The sequence below is a fragment of the Python bivittatus genome, unplaced genomic scaffold (genome assembly GCF_059951505.1).
Source record: "Python bivittatus isolate LINGU-HERP-01145 unplaced genomic scaffold, Pbiv_v1 ctg000940_np1212, whole genome shotgun sequence".
Classification (NCBI taxonomy): Eukaryota; Metazoa; Chordata; class Lepidosauria; order Squamata; family Pythonidae; genus Python; species Python bivittatus.
In genome coordinates, this window is record NW_028277123.1 from 259,868 (window position 1) to 282,578 (window position 22,711).

Genomic DNA, 22,711 nt, shown 5'->3' on the forward strand with positions numbered 1-22,711 from the left:
CTCCCACTGTTGCCTTTACAGCCTGATAACTTAGGGAGGGTCCCTTCTGAGCCTCTTGACCCGTCCATTATGCAGCTGCGGACTATGCTCCCTCTTATCTGACTGTCTGTAGGCAGCATCTCTTCACCTGTCTCCTAAGGTCTTTCTCACATACCATTACAATGCACCAGGTGATGACCCAATAGGGCTGGCAGAACCTTGAGGGGCAGGGAGGGTTGTGGGGAAGAGATTGGACTAGAAATGGGGGACTGAGGTGCCACTGTTATAATCCACCTATATCTGGTGGACTTAGGTTGATCACCTGACGCAGCCATCACGATACTCTGGTTGTGTCAGCCTTAGCAGGTAGACCAGACAGGACACACGACCAGATGAGCTAATTCTACTTTATTGTGAGGCTACATTAACAGAATCTTGCAAGTCTGAAAGTACAATTCTCCCCGTCTCCTTTACAACCAGGGAGGGTCCCTCCTGAGCCTCTTGCCCCATCCACTATGCAGCTGAAGGCTCAGCTCCCTCTTATCTGACCGTTCCCTAGGCAGCATCTCTCCCCCCCGTCTCTCAAGATCTTTCCCACATACCATTACAGCCTGGCCCAGTAGTTCACATGGGTTAGGCACGCTCCCAGATCCTTCCCTGAAGCGGTGGAATCTTATGGGACTAGGAGAGTGTGCCTTCTCCGTGACTGAACCTGCCCTTTGGGATGAGCTCCAACCCCGGCCGACTGGCCTTCCGTAATGCCACGAAGACCTGGTTCTTCTTCCTTGCATTGGGCCAAGATGGGAACGGAGCCTCAGCTATGTGTGTACAGCATGTTGGGGCAGTTTATATGGCTCTTGTATGGTGCTCAAAGTCATAAATTATGAGTTGGGAGGCGTTATACATTCCTGAAACGAATAAAAATAAAAAATATGGCTTGCTGAATACACCCAGTGGGTGCCCAACCCATTCCACCACAAAAACGTGATTTATAAACCATAGCAGCTGAGTGGGGGCAACCCACAAAACAGAGGTATATTATATGGGAATTGGATGAGTTTTGATTCGTGGAGTGCTTGGGGTTCCCGGAGGTGGGTTGTCTTCTTGCAAACGTTTTGTTACTGAACTAGGTAACATCCTCAGTGCTAGAAGGGAGGGGGGTTTGCTCTCTGTTTGCAAGAAAACAACCCAGCTCAGAGAAGCCCAAGGGCTCCACGGTTTGACCCTGAGCTACACATATTCTCTTCTATGAGTTTTGATTCACTGATTGGTTCCATCTGTATAAGATGAAAAGGAATAACCCAGCAGAGTGGTGGGACCTGGCTGACGTGGCCTTAGCAGGGTCTGCAGGATGGAAGGCTTGGGTCAAAATGGGCAAAGCAGTGTCAAGCCATAAGCCTCACCCCTTTTGTATTGAGTGTCACCCCACAGTGCAAATACAAAATATACTGGATGCTGGAAAGCGGAAGATAATTAACATTTGGATGGGAGACCACTAGTCAATTCCAGAGGGGTAACCAGGTCAGGTAAAGACCTAGCAGGGACATGCTAATGCTGTATGTGTGAGCATGTTTTAGCATGTTGTACAATCCAGCCGGTTAGATTAGTTTGTGGTTTAATGTATTCAGTGAACCCACAAAGTGGGTGCATTTAGTAACTGGGTTAAGCATACTCAGTCATAAACAAAGAAAACATTTGAGTCTGTACACTGTATTGCATTACCTGAAAGGGCTCTTTTCCACCAGCTCGCCTCCTGTTCTTGCCTTTAAAACTATGTAATTTTAGACAGGGTCTAAAATAGTCTGTAACTAAAGGCACTAGAGTATAAGACTTGGAAAAGGTAGCCAGCGTGACTGCTTACAGAAATAACCGTGGAACTATTTAAAAACCATGCAAATTCCATGTGTGGGCAGGAAAATGATATTGCAAGGGCTGTTAGCAGGGCAAATGTGGATCCTGGCAATTAATTAACAACCCGGCAAAGCTCTTATTCTAAACTTCGCCCATAAATACAAGGCTAGGGTGCTAATTTGCATCTCTTGTCTTAGGAGATACTCAGCCTCCAAGGAGGGGTGGGGGGGAAGAGAAGACACCTTGATGAAAATCACTGCAGGCAGTTTGCATGAAAAAATAAATAAATACCCCAACACTGGGGGTCAATAAGGGGGACAGGAACTTTTTAGTAGGTTAAAAGGTTCAGTTAATGTCCATCTGAGAAACGCGGTGCCACCAAAGTGGGCTTCTTTGGCCATGCTGGGTGGATGGAGCAGGGCGCAGAATTTCTCAGGGCAAGAGTTTAGAGCAACCCCCTTTTGAGCAAAGAAGGGGGAACAGCTGATGCAAAGAAGCTGCTCTCCAAAATTACATTTATGGAGTTAAAATATTTCTGCCCAAAGAGGTGGGTGCAAACCTTAATTGGGCTAACCCAGTGTTTCTCAGCCTTGGCAACTTTAAGACGCATGGACTTCAACTCCCAGAATTCCCCAGCCAGCATGGCTGGCTGGGGAGTTCTGGGAATTGAAGTCCATGCGTCTTAAAGTTGCCAAGGCTGAGAAACTCTGCTCTAACCAATTAGAGTGGGGAGGGGGGTTAACTTTGCTCCAGAAATTAAAACTGAGTAAATCAGTAACAATTCAGAGAGGCCTCACCTCTCCTTTTTTAGTGGGACACGTGACTTTACCCCTCCAAGTGGATGGGGTGGGGGGAACTAAGCTAGACAGAAGTCTGGAACCTCTGGGTTGGATGGAGAATTGTAGCTTAGGTGTGCAAGTCATGGGGTCCGATTTTTTTTCCACTTCCTTGAATTTTGTAGCGCCATATCCCTAATATACATCCCCCCCCATAATTATATCTGGTCATCAAGAGTTCAGAAATCAGCTTGGAAAGGGCTACAAAGGCCCAACGGTTGCAACGTTTGTCCCACATTTTCCTGTCTTGGTACCCTTCTCCCCAACCTGGACCCCAATGTCTAGCATACCCACAGCCAATACTGTAGTGAGGGTGGACAGGGTGGGTCTTGGGTGACAGAAAGAGTCCCCCATTGGGGGGAGATGGGCGGGGACAAGTTTAATAAATAAAAGAAATAAAAGAAGAAAGCAAGGTTGGGGGGGCTGGTTGCACTGATTCTTGGGAAAGGGCCACAAGGATGGGACAAGATAATAAATAATAATTCATTAAATGTTTATGCTACTTCACTCCCAGCGACAAAGATGATGTGGGGGGGGGAGCTGTCTATTCAAAGGGTGGCTGCTTTATTTTATTGTGGATTTTCCTTGGTGGGGCTAGAAGTTTCTTTTTTTCTTCGAGGGCAGTTTCTTAGCTCAAAAATGACCGGAGTTTGCTGGAGCCGTTGAAGGGAACGGGGGAGACGACTACCGGCTGCGATGCCCGGGGCTGGGAACCCTAATCCTGAAAATATAACCGATATTCCTAATGGCTACATTGTGGCGCATGGCCCGAAACCTCCGATTCCGCTCCCGACGACTTTCTGCCTTAAAGCAAACGTTCCGTGCCGCGAGCGCGTCGAGGGTCGCTCCGAGCGCGGAACTGGAAGCGCTCGGTCGGTTTTGAACTTCCGCGCCAAGAGCCCATCTCCCGCGGCCTGGGTCGAGCATCGCCGGCGGGATGGAACGCTCGGAGCTCCAGCGTTCGGCCGGATGGAACACCGGACGCCTCCAATGTTCCAACCGGATAGAACTCTGGCCGCTCGCCCGCCGCCCGCGTTCTGGGCGGGCCACGCCCCCCCTCTACGCCAGGACCCGGCTGCTGCCGGCAGCGGATCTTGCGCAGGGGGGCTCGGTCGGAGGGAGGGGCGGGGTGGGGTGGGGTGGGGGAGAGTCGGGGAGCTTCTCCTTTTAAGCGGCCGCCGGGCCTACAAGGGAGCCACTCGGCTGCCTGGTCCGCGCCCGTCGCTGCGCTCTCCCGCCCGACGGTCGAAACAGCGGCGGCGACCGCAGCGGCTCCGCCCCTCGCCTTCTCCGCCTTCCCCGCTGCCCGGCCTGCTGTTGACAAACACGGCTGGGGAGGGCGTTTCTCCGGGGAGCGGCTCCGGAGCCTCTGCCTCTGCCCCTCGAGGAGCGCCCTTCGGTGCCCACTCTCGGCGACGGCGGCCAGGCGGAGCAGAGGAGCCGGCGGCCGGGCGCGGCGGGGCTGGTATGTGGCAGACGCTGGCCCTCGGCTTCGTTTTCTTCCCGGCGCTGTTCGCCTTCTGCATCCGCAGCCTGCGCTGGCTTGCGCCGGCATGGAGCCTAAAGGACCGGGTCATTCTCAGCGGCAGGTACCGGCTGGCACCAGGCGAGGGAGGGAGGGAGGGAGGGTGGGGGGCGGCGCGCGGGAGGCCGGGAGGCCGGGCAGCATCCCGAGAGCGAGCGAGGGCGGGCGGGCGTCCCCCGGATCTTCTTATGAAACCGGATGGAGCGGCGCAAAAGTGGCGAGCGGGGCGGCGGGAGCCCGCGCGCCCTTCCCCGCGATCCAAGAGGCCGAGGGATCGGGCAGGCTGGCGGGAGAAGCGCCGGCTGGCCGGCAGCAACTCCTGCGAACTTGAGCGCTTTCGTTCCGGTCGGAGCGCTGGACTTGTTGCTTCCAGCCCTTTCTCGGTTGCCGCGGGGTCTTGGGGGAGGGCGCGGGGCTGGGGAGGAGCGGCGCCGCCTTGGCTCCTTCCCCCGCGGGGGATCCGGGGCGTCAGTCCCCCCAGCCCCGCGCGTGGGGGGCGCCGGGGGGGCCGCTGCGGCTGATGCCAAGACCCGACGTACCGGTCTGCCGCCAGGCCAGCGGCCGCGAGATTCCGTGCTTGTGCAGACGCAGAAACGGGGTTGAGTCAATCAAGGGTGAAACCTTCGGTAATTCCCCAGGAATTGCAGACTCCCTGAGATCCTGAGTGCGTTTCACCATCGGAAGAGTAGTTTCATCAGTGCCCTGGTGTATTTTCCTTTCTGGTCAAGAAACTAAGCCAGGATAAGAAGGGTGATCTGGATTCTAATCCAGATTAAAGGAGGAAGCATTACAGTAATCCAAACGGGAAACTCTGCCCGAAGTTTCAGCGGGTAAACTTCCTCTGTAGCAAATAGCAAGGCTCCCCTCTTGAAGAGGCTGGGAAGAAGCTAGTGGCTGCACCCTACTGAGGGCATAATTACATTTTAGGGAGAAAACATTAAATATTACTGGAGTTAAAGAAGAGAAACCAGAAAATAGTGAGACCTTGATGCAGAGTTCCAAAAGGGGAGCAGGGCAGTGGAGATGAGCAAAGAAATTAAGAGGATGCTGCTGACAAGCAAAAGGAAGAAAATGCTGCCAAGGAGGAGAAAAACTTTTTGGAGCAGACCAAGGTGGTCCTTAGAGGGTGCCCCCCTCAGTACATTGCCCTCTTCTCTGCATTTAGTTTTTCAGATATTTCTGCCTCCCGACCACATGGCAAAGCCGTCCCATTTGAACAGCAGAAAGGAATGTCCTCTCTTTATTTACTTTGGTGCGACGACACAGTTTGATTGATGGTTGAAAAACTGCCATTGTTATTACAGTAACAAGTGTGAAAAAGATCTTAGCAAGTGGCAGCACCTGAATGGACTTGTTTGAGCTCCAAAGTGAGGCAACAGCAGGTTTGATGAATCCTTGCATGGGAGACCACTAGGACATCTCAGGCCTGAAGTCCAGGCTGGGACATCAGAACACATCGCGGAGAGAAATAAGGGCAAGTCGCTTCTACGTGATTGTCAAGGAAATTGTGTAAAGCTGCCTGTGAAGTCACCAATACTGGAATTTATTTTAAAGGAGAGAACTAGCCGCTTGGAACAGATTTACAGTCTAGAAAATAGGTATGAAGGGAGGTAATAGGAATGGAGGTTGGCAAGATGGGAGGAAATATGTGAACACTCTTTCTGCACTTCATCTGAAAAGGCTCTGGGAATGATGAAAAAGATCAGCTGAAAAACATACACTTGCAAGATCACCTCTTTTTTGCCGCATTTCAGTCCAAAAGAGATAGCATGAAAGGAAAACAGGGACGGGGAGGGAAGAGGAAAACATAGATTATGATGTTTCCAGTCCAAACCTTGCAAGGAGGTTTGGTTTGATTATCCATCAACCTGCATTATTTCCTTTCCCTGTATAGGTGGCAGAATAAATGCTTGCCAATCACAAGTATGCAGTGTTGTGGTTAAGGTGTTGGGCTAGGAATGGAAGACTCGGGTTCAAATCCACCTCAGATGTTGAAGATTACTGACTTTGGGCCAGTTGCTGTCTTTCAGCCCAACCTCACAGAAGTGATGTAAGAAATATTGGAGGAAGAGTGTGCTATGCGCACTGCTTTGAGCTCCTGGAAGAAAAGCGGGGTGTAAATCTAACCCTTGGGTTTTTTGAACCTGGAACAGCTGGATTATGAATGGTGAATTTCAGGGCCAAGAAATTTGAACCCAGGGCACCAATTGAGCTGGGGTGTGCACTGGAATAATCCAAGGAAATAGGGTGTGTCCTCATGCCCCCACAGTGAGGGAGGGGTCCCTTGGCAATTAAAGTGTCCACAAGAGTATTAAACACCCATTACCCGCGCTGGTTACCTCCGATGACTTTCCCAAGGGAGAATGTGGCAACATTAGCCTGTGGTTAAATAAAGAGATCTAAAACCCATCGTTGACTAACTCCTTTATTAGAACAGACCAACGGCTGAGCAGAGCATGCAAGCTGGAAAAGGCAAGGGAATCTTATTGAATCTTGAAATCTAGCAACTTGAGGGTGTCCCTCCTCATTGAGATCTAGCTGCTTGACACTTGGGACTGTTTGGGACTTCCCTCGCCACAGAGAAACTGGCCTGTTTTTAGCAGGAACTCCGCTTGGATTGGGTAACCCCCTAGAGTTTCTCCCAAGGTTTTCTCATTGATAGGAGGATGTTGTGCTTCTGGGAATGCAACAGAGTGGCGGTTGTAGTTTCCCAGTCAGTCTTGAGATCTGGCACCTTAATTCCTCTGAGAAAGGCTTAACCCTTGAAGCCCCTGCAGCACGCAATTCTTGCCTCTGACTGTTTTATTCCTATAGAAAAGATTTCCAGTGTTTTACGCACCACTGATTTGCATCCAAGGAAAGATCCAGCCTGTGGATTCAGCACACCGTGCTCCGTTGGGGGCACCCACTGGAAGACCCACTGCTCTCTGAGGAACTATACAGGTCATCCTTGTTCAGCAACCACATTTGGGACTGGCAACTTGGTTGTTAAGCGAAGCAGTTGCTAAGTGAAACCACACCTGGGCTTATAATCTTACAGGTGGTCCTCGCTTAACAACCACTCATTTAACAACCATTTCAACTTGTGATGTTGCTGAACAAGGGGGACTTATGACTGGTGCTCGGAGTTCTGGCCATTGCAGCGCCCCCGCAGTCATGTGATCGCAATCTGGGTGCTTGGCAACTGGCTTGCACTTACGACAGTTGCAGCATCCTGCAGCCACATAATCACCATTTCTGACCTTCCCTGCCGGCTTCCCACAAGCAAAGTCAATGGGGAAGCTGGCAATGGTTGCAAAGTTACTTTTTAATCACTGTCGTAACTGCGAATGGCCTCTAAATGAGGCAATCACTAAGCGAGGACGACCTGTAGGCCAGGTAGAAAAATATCGGTGTAGCTGGCTCAATTAGCCATGCTCACTATCCTTAAATATGCCCCACCAACTGCAGCGTTAAATGGTACTGCGTGTCTCAGATGCATGATCAATGATTCCATGTGCTGGAGGAGTTTATGAGTGATGCTGTTTAAACAAACAACGCTACAAATCGCTTGTTAAAAGAAGTAGTATCCTGCCTTATGGCCAGAAGGTTTTGAGACCAGTTTACAAAAATCAGTGGTGTATAAGAGAATCCTGGCTGTCTGGCTTTGCAGATAGAAAAATATGACACACGAGGAAAAATAGATGGGGAGGGAGAAGGAAAAGAACAGGCTTAACCCCGGTTTTTAGAGTGAAGCTCTGAGAGAAACAAGTGGGATTCCCGATGGAATTGTTGCAGTCAGGTTAAAGCAGAGGGAAATTCAGTAACAGTCAGACCTCAGAAGAGTTTAGAGAATTGCTCCACTTCCTTCTCCCCTGCTGACTTTCGGGTGGCTTCTGCTAAACAATCAGTCAGGGAGAAAACTAAATACTGATACTTATGGGGTATGGAGACAATGGCCTTCAATGCTCATTGCTCCCCTGCGGCTGACATTTGGAAGTAGACTGCCCTCAAGCCTGGGGGCTCTATCGCCGACGCATTTTCTCTGCAAGAGGACCCGAACGAGCCACCTTGTGTGTGGCTGGCTTCTTGAAACAGAACTGTGGCTGCTTTTTTAAAACCTTGCCCGCCTCTGCTTCCATTTAGGGAGGCTGGGAAGGCTCTGTCTTCCCCTTGTTTGATCCGCCCCACGTCGCCGCTCCCGGGGGCGGGGGGGAGCACGAACAAATGAAGGAAGGGACATCTTAAATGCTGGATGCCCTGTGCAAATTTTGACCCAGCGTGGATTATGAGTAGCAAGAAAGACAAGCTAAGGCTGTGTTGATCTAAGGATATTTACCCTGTTGATCTGGACAGGTTGACCTTGTCCTTTTGCATTTATAACAATTTCTGGCACGGCTGGAAGTGTTTCTGCTTTTTCCTCCTGTACCTGCCCTCCCCTTTCCAATTTCAAACAGGTAGGAACTACACCTGGCCAGTGTTTTTCAACCTTGGCCCCTTGAAGATGTGTGGACTTTAACTCCTAGAATTCCCCAGCCAGCCTGGGGAATTCTGGGAGTTGAAGTCCACATATCTTCAAGGGGCCAAGGTTGCAAAACACTGCCTGAGGCCGCCCTGGTTCCTGGCTTCATCATCTCCAGTGCAGGAGGGGAAAAAATAAAGCTTTTGGCCTACCTGTCAGAGTTGTTGTTCAAGGAGACAGTCGAAGAGCACTTCAGCCGTGATTTGCAAATTTTAAGTTGGTTTTTCTCACCCCCTTTTTATGTTTGGGGCACGTGAAGTGGAAGGAAGGGGGCCTCCCTGGGAGTGGGGGATTCTGGCATTTGAAACTCCACGGTGTAAGTGGGTGAGCAAATACGGGCGGCCTCCCAAGGACAGGCGAGCTGGCTTAGCAAACTGCAGATTCCATGTCAAATGGAGGGGACGTTCCAACTCCGAAAAGGTCGAGTTGAATGGGGTTTGCCTGAGATCATCTAGCCCATCCCTGCTCAGTGTGGGGACCTTCCTTGTTTCTAGCTGGGTTTGTTTTCTCTATCTTCTTTGTTCCTCTGTGTTGTGTTTCTTGCATTGTTACGTGGTTTTGAATGTTTTTAGCAATTTGTAAAGAGTCGCTGGGAGTTGAGCAGTATATCAATTTAATAAAATCATCATCATCTAAAGCAGGGTTCCTCAACCTCAGCAACTTTAAGGAACCCTGCTCTAAAAAAAGAGAAAAAAGCCTGGATAGTGGACATTGCAATACCTGCAGACAGCAGAAGAGAAGAGAAAGAACTGGAGAAAATCACCAGATACAAAGACCTGCAAATAGAAGCAGAACGACTGTGGCAAAAGAAAGCAACGATAGTACCAACAGTAATAGGCGCCTTGGGGGCAATCCCCTAACATCTGGAGCACCCCTGGAAGACCTTCGGCATTGACAAAATCACCACCAGCCCATTGCCAAAGGCAGCTTTGCTTGGAACAGCTGTGACGACACCTCGAACACCATCAGACCACCACATCTGCCTATCCCAGGTCCTTGGGAAGGGCTCGATGGGGGATAAAAATGCCAAATCCAGTCTGAACATCTGGCTGACTGTGCAACCAGCCGTCATAATAATCTAAGGTGTCCAGACAGATGAGTGTCTAACTCATTCTTGAACATGACCAGTGAAGGGAAGCCCCTCTCCTGCTGGGGTCACTGGTTCCCCTGTCAGATGGCCCCAAAATGTCCTTGATCTTATGATTTTTCCCCTTAATATTCAGTCAGAATCTGCCTTAAATATTTCCCCATCTTGGGACATAGAATGAGCTGTTCTGGAGCAGAGCAAACCATCTGTCTCTCCTCCTGTTTCCCTGCAGCGGCCAACCCTATGTAAAATGCAAAAGGAAGTTATTTCCCTCTGGTTATTTTAATTTTGTTTTGTATTTTGTGATGAGAGGTTTTATTATTTATTCATTCATTCATTCTTTGGGTGGGTTGTTTTGTGGTTACCCATCCGGGGTTACGTATGTAGGATGGGCAGCCCTGTACATTCTCTCAATCCATAAATAAGATGCAAAAGGTTGGTAATTGATAGGGAGAGGTAGAGTGATCGTGCCTATGGAGGCTCGCTGTGGGGGTTTTGACCTCTGGCAGACCTCGTCAGCTCTACGACGAGCTGAAGTCATGCATTCTTTCCATAGCTCAGTTATGCAGGTATGAAAAGAAGGCAGACACCTGTTTAATCACTTTTCTGATTAACCCAAGCACCAGCTCAGAGCAAGAAGACTTCTCCAGTGTCTACAATCTGTGCAAGTGACAAATCATAGAATTGTATCACTGAAGGAGTCTAGAGTCACCTAGCCCAACTCTCAGTGCAGGGTCCCCTGCAGCTTCTCTAGCAGATGACCATCCAGGCCCTTTTGAAGACTTCCAGCGAAGAAGAGCTGATCAGTTCATGTAGCAGCCTGTTCCCCTGACTGAGAACTCATACAATCAAGAGGTTCCTCCTCACGTCTAGCTTGAAATTCCTGCCTTGTTTTTCATGTACTAATTCCGGTCCTTCCCTTTGGGGCCTCAGTGAGTGTCCCCTCCCTCTTCTGTGGGACAACCCTACAGATATTTGAAGCCTGCTATCATAATCTCCCCTTGGTCATCTTTTCTGTAAGCATACCCAGATCGTTTAGCCCGCAGAACATTCTTGATCCTCATGCGTCTATTACAGGCTTTTTTGTCCCCTCCAAATATATTTCACATTTTTGCAGATCTAGTTTGCCCGCTTCTTCTCCCCCCTGGGCCATGCCCCTTATTCTGATTTTTTTTTCCTCTCCTCCAGGCTGGTGTCCTCCATCCAAGCCATCATGGCGACCCTCTCGGGAATTGTAGTGATCTTCAGCTGCAGAGATGTGGTGCATGACAGGTAATTAAACACGTGGCGTTTCCAAAGAGGAAACCAAGCCTCTGAAATCCTGGATGAACTTTGGAAAGGGTTTTCACCTGCGAAGATAGGAAATGCCAGAATCGGACGGGAGGTAAAGCTCATTGCAGGGTGACACCAGGTGTGTCAAGGCCAAGGGTGGGGAATTAGCAGCACTGGAGCCAGAGTTGTTGGTCGGGAGACCCCATGCAGAGTGCTTTGCCTTGCGAGCAAAGGCAGACATCCCCCTCTTTATATCAAGCCAACAACGCACACATTTCGTATTGTGCTTCGGTCAGAAAGAGCAATGTTCTGTGCGCAGTCCCTGAGAGATTTCTGGCTGTGCTGTTTGAGGGCAGCAGTCTGATACGATCAAGGAACACGATGACCACAGGCTACGAATGTTACGGGGTGGAGAGGGAAATTAAGCTGGGTCTACACTCAAAAGCAAACGATTCTCTCTTTCAGAGGCCATTCAAATAACTTGCCTGGGCAATGAATTAGGAACTGACTCCCCATTTGATCATTTAACTACCTAGCCCAGGCCCAGGAATTGAACCCCGGCCAGCTGGTCTATCTATGTGGACACTAAGAGTCGACAGCAACATGTCACGTAACTAAGGCACCAATGACCAAACTCAAATCATCATATTTTGGACATGTTATGGGAAGACCCAGCTCTCTTGGGAAGTCCATAATGTAGGGAAGGGTAGGAGGAAAGAGGAGAAGAGGACAATCAACAGCAAGGTGGAGGGACTCAGTTATGGGGCAATGGGGGCACCATTGAAAGATCTGAAGGACCAGGTTGGGGACAGATTGTCACAGAGAAAATCTATCTGTCTCCAACTGATGTACATCATCTATCTGTCTGCCTGCCTGCCTGCCTGTCTGTCTTGGACACATGATGTGAAGACCCAGCTCTCTTGAGACTGAGGGACTCAGTTACAGCGGCGATGGGGGCCCTGTTGGAAGACCTGAAGGGCCAATCTGGGGAGAGATCACCCTGGAGAAGGTCTATCTAGGTCTCTAAGAGTGAGTCCCAGCAATGGAAATGGCTTGAGGCACAAATAACCAGACTCAAATTATCATATTTTGGACACGTTATGGGGAGACTCAGCTCTCTTGTTGGGAAGGGTAGAAGGAAAGAGAAGAAGAGGACGACCAACAGCAAGGTGGGGGCATCAGTTGCAGTGGCGATGGGGGCACCGTTGAAAGACCTGAAGGACCAGGTTGGGCGCAGATCCTCCTGTGAAGGTCAATATATGCAGTCACGAAGTGTCAACACCGACTTGATGGCATATAATCAATCAACATGAAGACCCAGCTGTTTGGAGAAGGCTCCTTTGCATAATGCGTCTGACGCAGGATTATTCAAAACATCCAAATGCTGCAAGTGATAATAAATCCAGCTGCCTGCCTTTGAACCCTTAGGCTGGTCTTCCTGGGCCTCCTGGATGTGTTGGGACTACAATTCCCAGATTGCCTCAGCCTTCTGGGAATCATAGTCCCAGTCCCTCTAGACAGGACCAGGTTGGGGACGAATTTCCTAGCATGAAAGTTTGGCTCTCGGTCCTAGTTGAAACGAATGTGAGTTTTGCTCTTTGCTGATTATCATAGTTGTTCTTTCAATCAGCTAGTCACTCTTGCAAGTTCCCATTGTAAACTCCTTGGGGCAGAAACTTGCCTTTGATCACCTCAGTTCGGTGCTAAGTTGTGGACAGCAGTGAGCCATAGACTCCTAGGACAGGAAGGGGCATCAGAGGTCCTCTAGCCCAGCCCCCTGACCAGGGCAGGAATCCTCAAACCACCCCAGACTAATGGCCGTCCAACTTTTAAAGTACTGTTTAAATTACGAGTGGGCAACTCTTTGATAGCTGGGGGGGGGCTGCACTTAATATTTGATGGGGGTCATGCTGAGTTGAGGCGTGATTTTTAAGGTTTAGGCTGAAATGGGTGTGGAGAAATCATGTACGGCAGTGTTTTTCAAACTTGGCAACTTTAAGATGTGTGGACTTCAACTCCCAGAATCCTCCAGCCAGGATGGTGGCTGGAGAATTCTGGGAGTGGAAGTCCATGCATCTTAAAGTTGCCAAGTTTGAAAAACACTGACATATGGTAATTCTTGTTGGAGGCAGTGCAGTTCTCTGATTTCAGTAGAAGTATTTTAAATGCCACAAAACGCAGGTCTATGCCAAAGTCTTTCCCAGGGTGACAAGAGCTGGATAGAATTTTCTTTTTTAAAAGGGCTTCCTTGGCTGTGGAACTTTTTCCTGGTTTTGCAAGCATTCCACCCACTGCTGACCCCAAGAAAAACGCTTCTCACCCACCCCCTGGACAGGGACCAGATTCCATGAAGAAATCAAGGGGTCTTGCACATCTGCATTTCTCGACCATTGGGAGGCCATTGTTGCAGGAAAGGATGATGTATTGGAAGATTTTCTTTTTAGATTTTTTTATCCTGCCTTTCTTACTTTTATAAATAACTCAAGGCGGTGAACATACCTCATACTCCTTCCTCCTCCTATTTTCCCCATAACAACAGCCCTGGGAGGTGGGTTGGGCTGAGAGAGAGAGATTGGCCCAAAGTCACCCAGCTGGCTTTCATGCTAAGGCAGGACTAGAACTCACAGCCTCCTGCTTTCCAGCCTGGAGCCTTAACCACTAGACCCAACTGCCTCTCATCTCTCTTGTTGATGGGTACTCAAAGGAACTGGATTTGATGGGACATTTTTGGAGGGGAAGAAGTAAAAAATCGAACATTCGTAGGGCATATACATTTATGTCCTGATACAACCGTGCAGCGTGGTATCCTGAGCATGCCAGGGAGATAATTGGTGGCAGCTTAATTTTTGCCAAATGTAAAAAGAAATACTTAGGTCTCCCTGCAGCCGATGAATGTGATGAGAGCCATTAGCCTGCCCCCTGAAATTCATGGCCAAGAACAATCTTTCTAGGAGCATTGCCCAGAACAATTATGTAGAAACTCCATGTTCAGAAAGAGCGTATCTGTGTGTGCTTGGTTAAACATTATGGTTCCATTTAGGTACACCCACTTTTCTGTTTCTATTAATAGGAAAGATAGCTTAGGACTATGCTGAAGGTGAAACTTGTGAAGTTTCTGTATTATGTATCGGGCTCGGTCTAATTCAGGAAAGGAATATCAAGATTTGCTTTGCTCTGAGACGTGATTTAAGGATTGGGTAGCTGTTATGCCAAACATGTTGATATTTGTCATTAGGGGAGGCGTAGGAGCTTTTAATATTTTGGAAACTTGACATTTTACGAATGTGGAATTTGGCACCTTCATCCTAAACTACATGCTTCCGGACCTTATTTCAGGCTTGTCCTATTTGGCTTGTGACAAATGGCCAGGGTCAATGAATCAAAATCCCTCAATCAATCACGCTTGCTTGCTTTCTGTATATATAGTCATTTGAGGAAGGCAAACCTTTCAGGCTGGAAATTTAGCGCTTTCTGATCGGCCCGTCTCGGAAACCAAAGCTTGAATTCCAGGCGTGAAATGCTCCCTGTACTGCCAATATTTTACATGTGTTTAAGCAGCTTTGATACCCACCCAAGAGCTTCGGTTAATGGGTGGGGTAGAAGTTGGATAAATGCATTGAAGGAGCGAGACTTGAGGTTCCCAAATCTGGTCGTCCTTAATGTTCTTCTCTCCCCCAACAGGCACTGGATCGCCCGCGAATATGTCTGGATTGTTGTGTCCTACATGACGTACGACATCTACGTCATGTATCTTTGCCACTGGCACAAGAGCGAAGAGAAAGGACAGACAGACGGAAAGTACTCTTCAAGCAGCATCAGAAGCTTTCTGCAGAAGGAACGGCTGATGGTCACCCACCACATCTTCATCCTCCTTGTCTTAACGCCGGTGGCTGTGGTGAGGCCACCTCTTGAGGGCAGGGGGTTGGTCAAGCTGTAGGCCTGATCTTGGCTTAGGCTTAGGGTTAGGCTTAGGCTTAGGGTTAGGAAATGACACATTTATACCAAATGACACATTTTTTTATTTGTTAAAATTCCCTTCTACATAGTCTACCGGCACGCCCCTAAAAGTGGGGTTAGGGTTAGGGTTAAGGTTAGCAAAGCTAATGAAGTCAACTGACACAGCTTGGTTCCCAGATTTTTTATTTTATTTTTTAAAAAATCCAAGTAGAGGGCATCAGAAAAGTATAGGATCTTTTTATATCGTCTGACTTTTTAACTAATTACTGTGGGTATTTATATTTTTAACTGTTTTTGGGTTTTACTTTAATTGTGAGCTGTCCAGAGTCACCCTCCATGGGAGATGGGCAGCATACAAATTTAATCAATCAATCAATCAATCAATCAATCAGAAAAGTATATTTTTTAAATGGGGCTCTAATTATTCCTTGCTGGGAGAAAGCAACTCTGGCTCAAGCAAGCAACAAGATGTGCTTCTGTAGCGTCTGAGCATGTGCAGTGACATCCCTCGGCCAGTCCTGCCCCCCTTGGTGGTAGCACCTGTGAATTTTTTATGCCGACCCTGGATGAGACTACAGAGTTCCTGCTGAAGCAGGGACACGGATGATTAATTGTTTTTTTTTATTGTTTGCCCATTTTTAACCTGCTTTGCTCCCAGAGTAGTGAGCATTCAAAAACAAGAATTACAAGCCAGGCAGACAAGAAAAGGTAAAGAAAATCCTCTTTAAACAGCTCTTTGGAATCATAAAAAATTTAAAAACTACGATAGGGGATCATCTCAAGCCAGATCGAAGATCCCGTGGGTGAGCAGATGCTTCTGAAGCTCCCGCGTAATGCTTAGGAAACGTGGCGCCAGCCCCATCTCTAATGTGCAGGGCAGACGTTCTGCCTCTGGAGTCTGCGTTCCCCCAAACGGACATCAAAGACCGGCCATCGTTGCCTCTGTGGCAGCCTCGTAACCTTTTGCTGCTTCGAGATCAAAGCCAGCCTCCCTTCCGCACCCACTCCCGGGGAACGCGAACAGGAGGATATCGCCTCTTTGTGACCTGTCCGTGGGCTTTTCAAAGCATCCGAGACGTGGTTGTGGTTTGTCCTTGTCTTGCTTTGATCCAGCAGCCAAGCCTGTCCGAGGTCGAGCCCTGGAGAACTCGGAGCCACTAAACTAGGGGTGGACAACACCTTTGGGCTGGGAAAGCACGTTTTATTTTTGATTTTGGACTCTGGAAGTCTGGCTGTTAGAAAAGTGCAAACCTTTTCAAGGTCAGATAGTTTTAACTTCGACACAGCCTGGTCTGACCTTCCCAGATTCAGAACACTTGAACTTCAAAAGGTTTAACATGGTGAAATCACTACAGTGAATGTACTATGTTGGAACAATTCTCCCTCCCCTCCCCTCCCCTCCCCTCCCCTCCCCTCCCCTCCCCTTTTTCCTTCCTCCCTCCCTCCCTCCCTCCCCCTTCCCCTTCCCCTCCCTTCCCCTCTCTCCCCTCCCCTCCCCTTTTGCCTAGCCCTCTAAATCACCACACAAAAGAAAGAATGAATATTGGAGGGTGGGGATGAGAGTTTACACAAATTAGATGTTTCATTCTTTTCAGAGTTTTAATACTCCTATATTCAGGAATTTGAATTGCCTGTCAGAAAAAAAGCCTTCAGCATGCTGGAAAGTGTGCGTGTCCCTCTGTGTGTGCATGTGTGTGTGCACGTACTGGGTGATCCCAGGATGACTCATGGCCCTAGAAGCTATGAGGTGATGCTGCAAACATTTTGGATCTCACAAGTGGCTCTGTGAAGATCCTGCCCCTGGGCAGATTCCCAGACCCAACCCTGTTTGTGCCTGTTTTGGTCTGCAGCATCTGCGAGGGGAACTCGGGGACTTTTTCGTGGGCTGCATCTTCACCGCCGAGCTGAGCACCCCGTTTGTTTCGCTGGGGAAGATCCTGATGCAGGTAAGTCTTTCAGGCCCGGGAGATCAGTTTCTCTCTGGCTTTGTCCCCTGGGGTGGGGTTGAAGGATCCCGGGGTGCACAGTCAGCTCAGACTCAGCTTCGTTCAGGGGTTGCTACAGGGCTGCAACTCAAGAGGAGTTCCAACGGGCACTGCCTTCCAGGGACATCATATCATTTCCCTTCATTTTCATATCAGACCCAGCCAAGCTTCCCCCAGTGACTCTGAGCCAGTCTCTCTCTCTCTCTCTCTCTCTGCCCAACCTATCTTACAGGGTTGTTGTGTGGGGGGAAGAATGGAGAGGGGAGTGCTATGGATGCTGCCCTATGGACCTAGAGGGGGAAAACCTAACTAACGCTGAAATAATATTTCTTTATCGTTAGTTAGATTTAGACAACTCATTAAATACATATCCAGACTTAGAGACTTGCCCCGTGCAAAGAAAGAGCAAAATTTCCCTAGCCCACGACTGACGTTAGAACACAAATCATACAGAGGCGCAACAGACACCCTCCTGCCTGATGCTGGGATTGAAGGTGCTGCTGGAATTCCTCGCAGCATTGTGGCCACTCCCGGCATCGCTCTGCTTATTTGGGGGGCAGCCCTTGCCTCTTGGTGAATCTTCTCAACATTTTATTTTATTTTATTTTAATTTGGGGGGCAACAGCTGAAAATGCAAGATTCCCTTCTGCATAAGGTCAACGGGATCCTCATCCTGGTCACCTTCTTCCTCTGCCGGATTGTCCTCTTCCCGTACATGTACTGGGCCTACGGGCGACAGATGAACTTGCCCCTTTACGAGGTGCCCTTCCGCATCCCCCTGCATTGCAACGTGGCCAACGCTCTGCTGATCGCGCCCCAGATCTACTGGTTCGTCCTCATCTGCAACAAAGCGATGAGGCTCTACAGCAGCTCGCCTGTGCCCGACCGAACCCGATAGCGGCACCGGATGCCGGCTTTGGAACCAACCTGTCTCACCTTTCCGAATCGGGGGCTTTGGGGAGGCACCGTTTCGGAACCAGCCAGGGTGAAGAAGGACCTCCCGTGAGGTCCCTTCGTTGTGGCGTGACAGCCCCTGGCCTCGAGGTTGTATGCTCCCCAAAGCCTCCTCCCGCCCCACGCACAGCTTGCCGGTCAATGACTGCAGCTGCTGCAGTGTCCCAGATGCGGCCAGATGTTGCAGCTGGAACCTGGGGCGCGTGGCCGGCCAGCCGCAGGGGCCGTGAGAGTTCTGCAAGTCTCTCCTTTAGCCCTGAGGTCTCTAGTTGGCTGTTTAGGGCAACGAGAGGAAAGAACACCACACAGACTGATCCGCGTGTCCTTCTCCGATGTACCTAATCGGGGTCTGCCCTGATCTTTTCTCTTCCCCACCTTGAAATCCTGCCATCTTTACACTCCTCCACCCTCCCGTCTCCAAGGCTGCTTCAAGATGTTCACCGTTGTGCCAGGCCGCTGGTAAAACGTCGATCGCCTTATTTGGACACCTTGAAGGCTGCCTTGATTTTAAGAAAAGTGCCGAGGAATTGCCTCCAGAAAATTTCAGCATCCTTTTTTTTTTCTTTGAAAAAAAAAAACCTTAACTTTCTCATGCTTCTAGTTCATAAGGATCACCTTGCCCAGCAAAACGGCAGAAGCTGGGAAAGAGCGGCGTCGCCTTTGTTCCAAATCACAGAAGGATTTTCGGTTGGAACAGACAATATTGCAGAATTCTGCATTTTTACAATTTTTGCACACCCCAGGTTTTCTTTCGATGCACAATATGGAAAATGTGGCCAACATCAAAGTCATTTTGGAACAGATGCCAACACTTGAAGTTGATAACAAACTCCTTGTTATTCAGGAGGACGCCAACATATTTCAAGAATCCAAACTTGGCTTTGGATGCTGAATTAGGGGCAGGATTTTGGACTGGGGAAGGAGAGCGAGCCTCACACTCCCTCCGAAGTCTGGGCCAGAATCAGCACTCTTGAACCCTTGTTTACTGCTGAACATTTGACCCAGAGTCATCTGCAGGTAGTGGTGGTGGTGGGGAGTCAAATAAGTCAAGATGGCAGCTACGTGAGGGCAAGACCACCCCTTTTTCAATGCTGCGTGTGTGTGATGCACCTAAAAATGGAAGGGGCTTCAGTTACGGAGTTCCCATTGCCATCTTGATTTTTCTGACCCTCCCTCTCTGCAGATGCCCCTACTGAACAGAGAAAGGAAGGAAAATCGGGAGAGTGAGCGATCTGAAATGAAGAAGTATTTCAGGTGGCCAAGGATAGACTGAACCAACTGTATTTGCTGTGCAGATCTGGAAGAGAAAAGAATCATAAGATTCGCTGGTGCCTTGCAGTTGTCACTCTGCTCCCCTGAAGTCCGTAGGATTAGCAAGCCAAGATCACGCAGTAGATGCCAATTCACTTGCACCAGCAACATGTCACGCTTCTGATCTGCAGCCACATCCCGTGCCAGCTGCCCCTCAACTGGGCCTAATTCAGCACACCCAAGAAGAGAAACGCTTGGCTGAGAAGTTTGGTCTGTCTCTGACCATCCCTTCGTATAGAGTGGGCCTCTTTCCACTCATTTCTGGAAAGAAGTTGGGCGTTGCACCCTCGAGGCTGTGTTTTGGGGCACAGGAGAAGGAAGAAATGTTTCCCAAACCTGTCCGTGGCCAAGTCAAATTGACGGACCTTGAAAGGGTGGCCAAAGCTGCTAGCGAGAGTGTGATCGCCTATGAGCTAAGCAGGTGTTTGCTTAACTCTTGAATAAACCACGGTTTACTGGCTGTGTCTGGATGGTCCACCAGACCATGGACAAGCAAACTGGATTTTGTGTAAAGCTGTAATTTCTGCAGTTGTTTTGCTCATGGTAGCAAACAGCTGCTTAGGTTTAAGAAGTGGGTTTGGGACTTCCCACCAAGTTGGCAAACAGATCCAGAAATCAGATGAGGAAGTTCCTACAGTAGCCGAGATATTAGTGAATCATCAGTTGATTTCTGAGAAGGCAGCCTGCTGGGTGGGGAATTCTGGGAGTTGGAGTCCACACGTTAAAAGTTGCTGAGGTTGAGAAACAAGGTTTTAGATTACGAAAAACGTCATGGGCATTTTCTTCCCTGTTTCCACCACTCCCTCAAAATAACTGTTGCTTTCATGCTCCCCCGTGTGCCAAGCCTGGTTAGTTTTTTCTGTGTTTTGTGAACCTGCTCCATTTTGTCAATGTATTTTGCACATCCAGAGAACGAGTTAATGCAGGAACCAGATTAAATGCGTTGTCTGACAGTCCTGGTTTATATTAATAAGTCCTTGCCCCGACAGGAGCATTTTTTCCCCAGTGTTAAAGCCCTCAGTGATGTTACATCACCTTACAATGTTGTTGTAACCCCCAAAAGTGCAATATATAAATATGCGCACACATGCACATTTGCACGATGGAGAGTTGCTGAGATGCATTTAAACACTGCCCTGCAGCCCAACAGGGTTTTCCTCCTGCCTTTGTTAAAACATTTTTAACATGAGATGTGGTGCTGGCTACCAGCTTGGCTGGCTTCCAGACGGGGTAGGAGCAACTCCTGGAAGTCCTGGGCATCGGGGCTCTTAGCCTGGCTGGCAGTGGGACTGCCTCTGAAGGCCTCCTGCTGGGAGACTGGCGGGCTTCCTTGGGCAGCCGGTGGGCCACTGGGAGAACAGAGCTGCTGGATGAGACGGGCCAGGGGTCCGATCCAACAGGGCACAGCTTCTGTTCTTGATCTTAAAATAGCTGATTTTGTGATAACCCTCCTAGCAAACGCTCCTGTGTCTGCTGTATTTCTCTCTTTCTTGCTGTGATAGGCCTGCAAGTGTATTTTGTTGTGGTGATTGTTGAAAAGCAAGCTCTGTATCAGGGTTTCTCAACCTTGTCAACTTTAAGACCGGTGGACTGCAACTCCCAGAATTCCCCAGCCAGCATTTGCTGGCTGGGGAATTCTGGGAGTTGCAGTCCACCAGTCTTAAAGTTGACAAGGTTGAGAAACCCTGCTCTATATGTTCATACTTCCAATGGACCAGAAAGACCCCACCAGGATTTAGAAGTGCTGTTTAACAGTTTTAGAAGAGTGGGAACAATCTAAGCGGGGGGGGGAGGGAAGCACTAAAAGATAGTAACTTAGAAGAGTTGACTTCTAATGCCGTTAACTTCCTGAAGAATAGTCAGAAAAATGCGGGCGGGGAGGCTGATGCATTTTGCATCCTCCGAAAGATCACAAACGGGACCAACGGATTTTGAAAAAGCATCGCTCGGGTTGACGTCTGGAGCGACCAGGGAAAACGGAGCGACTTGCCAAGGCTCCCAACCCGTTTGCGTTTACACTACATTTGCCAGATGTCGGGGCGCGCCCCTAGATGGGAGGTTTTCTTTGCTGTGATGCAGCTCTGAAAAACGGGGGACGACAAAATAACACAAGGACGGAGTGCTGGATTGCCGCTGGCCCCGCACGACTCAAGCCCTTGATTGTCGGCAACTAATAAAAATGATTTCAGTTGAGAAATGGCATTTTCTGCAGAGTTCCTACGTTCTTTGATTCTGTGCTAACGGACCGCTGTCGAGTAGCGCAGCCTGGGTTGAGGGCCAAAGGCTAACCTTTCAGGGTAGGAAAAGGGCAAAATAGAAAGCTCCGTTCCCCAAATATCTCAGGGTGAAATCTCTTCCAGAACTTCTCAACTCAGTCCTAGTTCTGGAAGAGACCTTTCAAGAAATGCATGAACCCTGGATTGCTTAGATTAGAAATCTTTCCATTTACACTTAAGTTAGGAGTACAACCAGAGTTCAAACTTGGCAACTTTAAGATGGATGGATTTCAACTCCCAGAATTCCCCAGCCAGCATGCTAGCTGGGGAATTCTGGGAGTTGAAGTCCACCCATCTTAAAGTTGCCAAATCTGAAAAAGACTGAACCAGAACCCCCAGTGTGCGCTTCATTTGATGCAAGTAAAATGCTGCCAAATGTAATTTGGGGCGTGGTTCCACCCCCAGTTTTTGGGAAGGCACCCCCTGCTTTTCTGAGGCGGAGAACAGCCTGTGGCTTAGAAAAAATGCGTGCATTTCTGCAAGAGAGCAAATTCAAATTTCTTTACAGTTCCACAGTTAAAACGTAAATAATTCTCTTGGTTCATCCCTTTCTAGCCCTTGTCAGAGGGTCTGATTTTAAATATCTACATTCCACTGAGATAATGGTATTTAGTTTATAACATCTCTCCCCATGCTGCATGTTTCATGCATCCTGTTTGTTAAATGCATTTGCATGCCATTGTATTAAAACACGATTCCCGAGGGCTTACTGGAATGGTTTTGCCAGCCACCCCATTTCAGTTGTTGGAGTAGAAATGGTATTTTGGTCCTACAATCTCACTGATCCGGATATTCTTAAAAGGAGTCCGGGAGGTGGGGGGAAGAGCTGATAACTAGTGGAAGATGGGGTCTAGAAGAGTGGTGAAGCCCACTGACCCACTGCTTGCTGGACGTATTCGAACAGGACTGGATGGCTACAGGGACGGGACAGTTTAATGCTCTAACGTCCCTTTCAACTCATGCGTTCTGTGATCCTAAAGTCTGCCTCCGAGCTTGTATGCATTGAATAAATTGATCTCAGCACATGGGGGTAAAGAGGACAGGCTCCACCCTTCCCAGAAGGAAAATTTCTTCTTGGCTGCCAGAAAAGACAATACGAATCTATTCGGAGCAAAAATAGGCCCTTGGCAAGGACGACAAAAAAGGAACAATTTGATTTCATGACCGAGACTGACGC

The 22,711-nt window shown here is 48.9% G+C and overlaps 1 protein-coding gene across 2 annotated transcripts; it reads left to right on the plus strand.

The window, feature by feature from the left end:
- The first annotated feature begins 3,979 nt into the window (after positions 1–3,979).
- TLCD3A (TLC domain containing 3A) lies at positions 3,980–21,777 on the plus strand. Of its 2 annotated transcripts, XR_015794204.1 has the most exons (6): positions 3,980–4,255; positions 10,968–11,051; positions 14,733–14,946; positions 16,859–16,954; positions 17,619–20,789; positions 20,933–21,777. XR_015794204.1 is itself a non-coding variant. In XM_088131282.1 (5 exons), exons 1-5 carry the CDS (start codon positions 4,134–4,136, stop codon positions 17,889–17,891), a joined length of 789 nt encoding a protein of 262 aa, XP_087987408.1. In that variant the 5' UTR covers positions 3,980–4,133; the 3' UTR covers positions 17,892–20,838. The 2 variants fall into 2 exon arrangements, 1 of the variants encoding a protein (XP_087987408.1); XM_088131282.1 differs by lacking the exon at positions 20,933–21,777 and having other exon boundaries at positions 17,619–20,838.
- Positions 21,778–22,711: the final 934 nt, after the last annotated feature.

Coding starts and splice junctions, on each gene's coding strand:
- TLCD3A (XM_088131282.1), top strand. CDS start 4,134: ATGTGGCAGACGCTGGCCCTCGGCTTCGTTTTCTTCCCGGCGCTGTTC. Junction 4,256..10,967: donor CGGGTCATTCTCAGCGGCAG/GTACCGGCTGGC, acceptor CCTCTCCTCCAG/GCTGGTGTCCTCCATCCAAG. Junction 16,955..17,618: donor TGGGGAAGATCCTGATGCAG/GTAAGTCTTTCA, acceptor GGGGGGCAACAG/CTGAAAATGCAAGATTCCCT.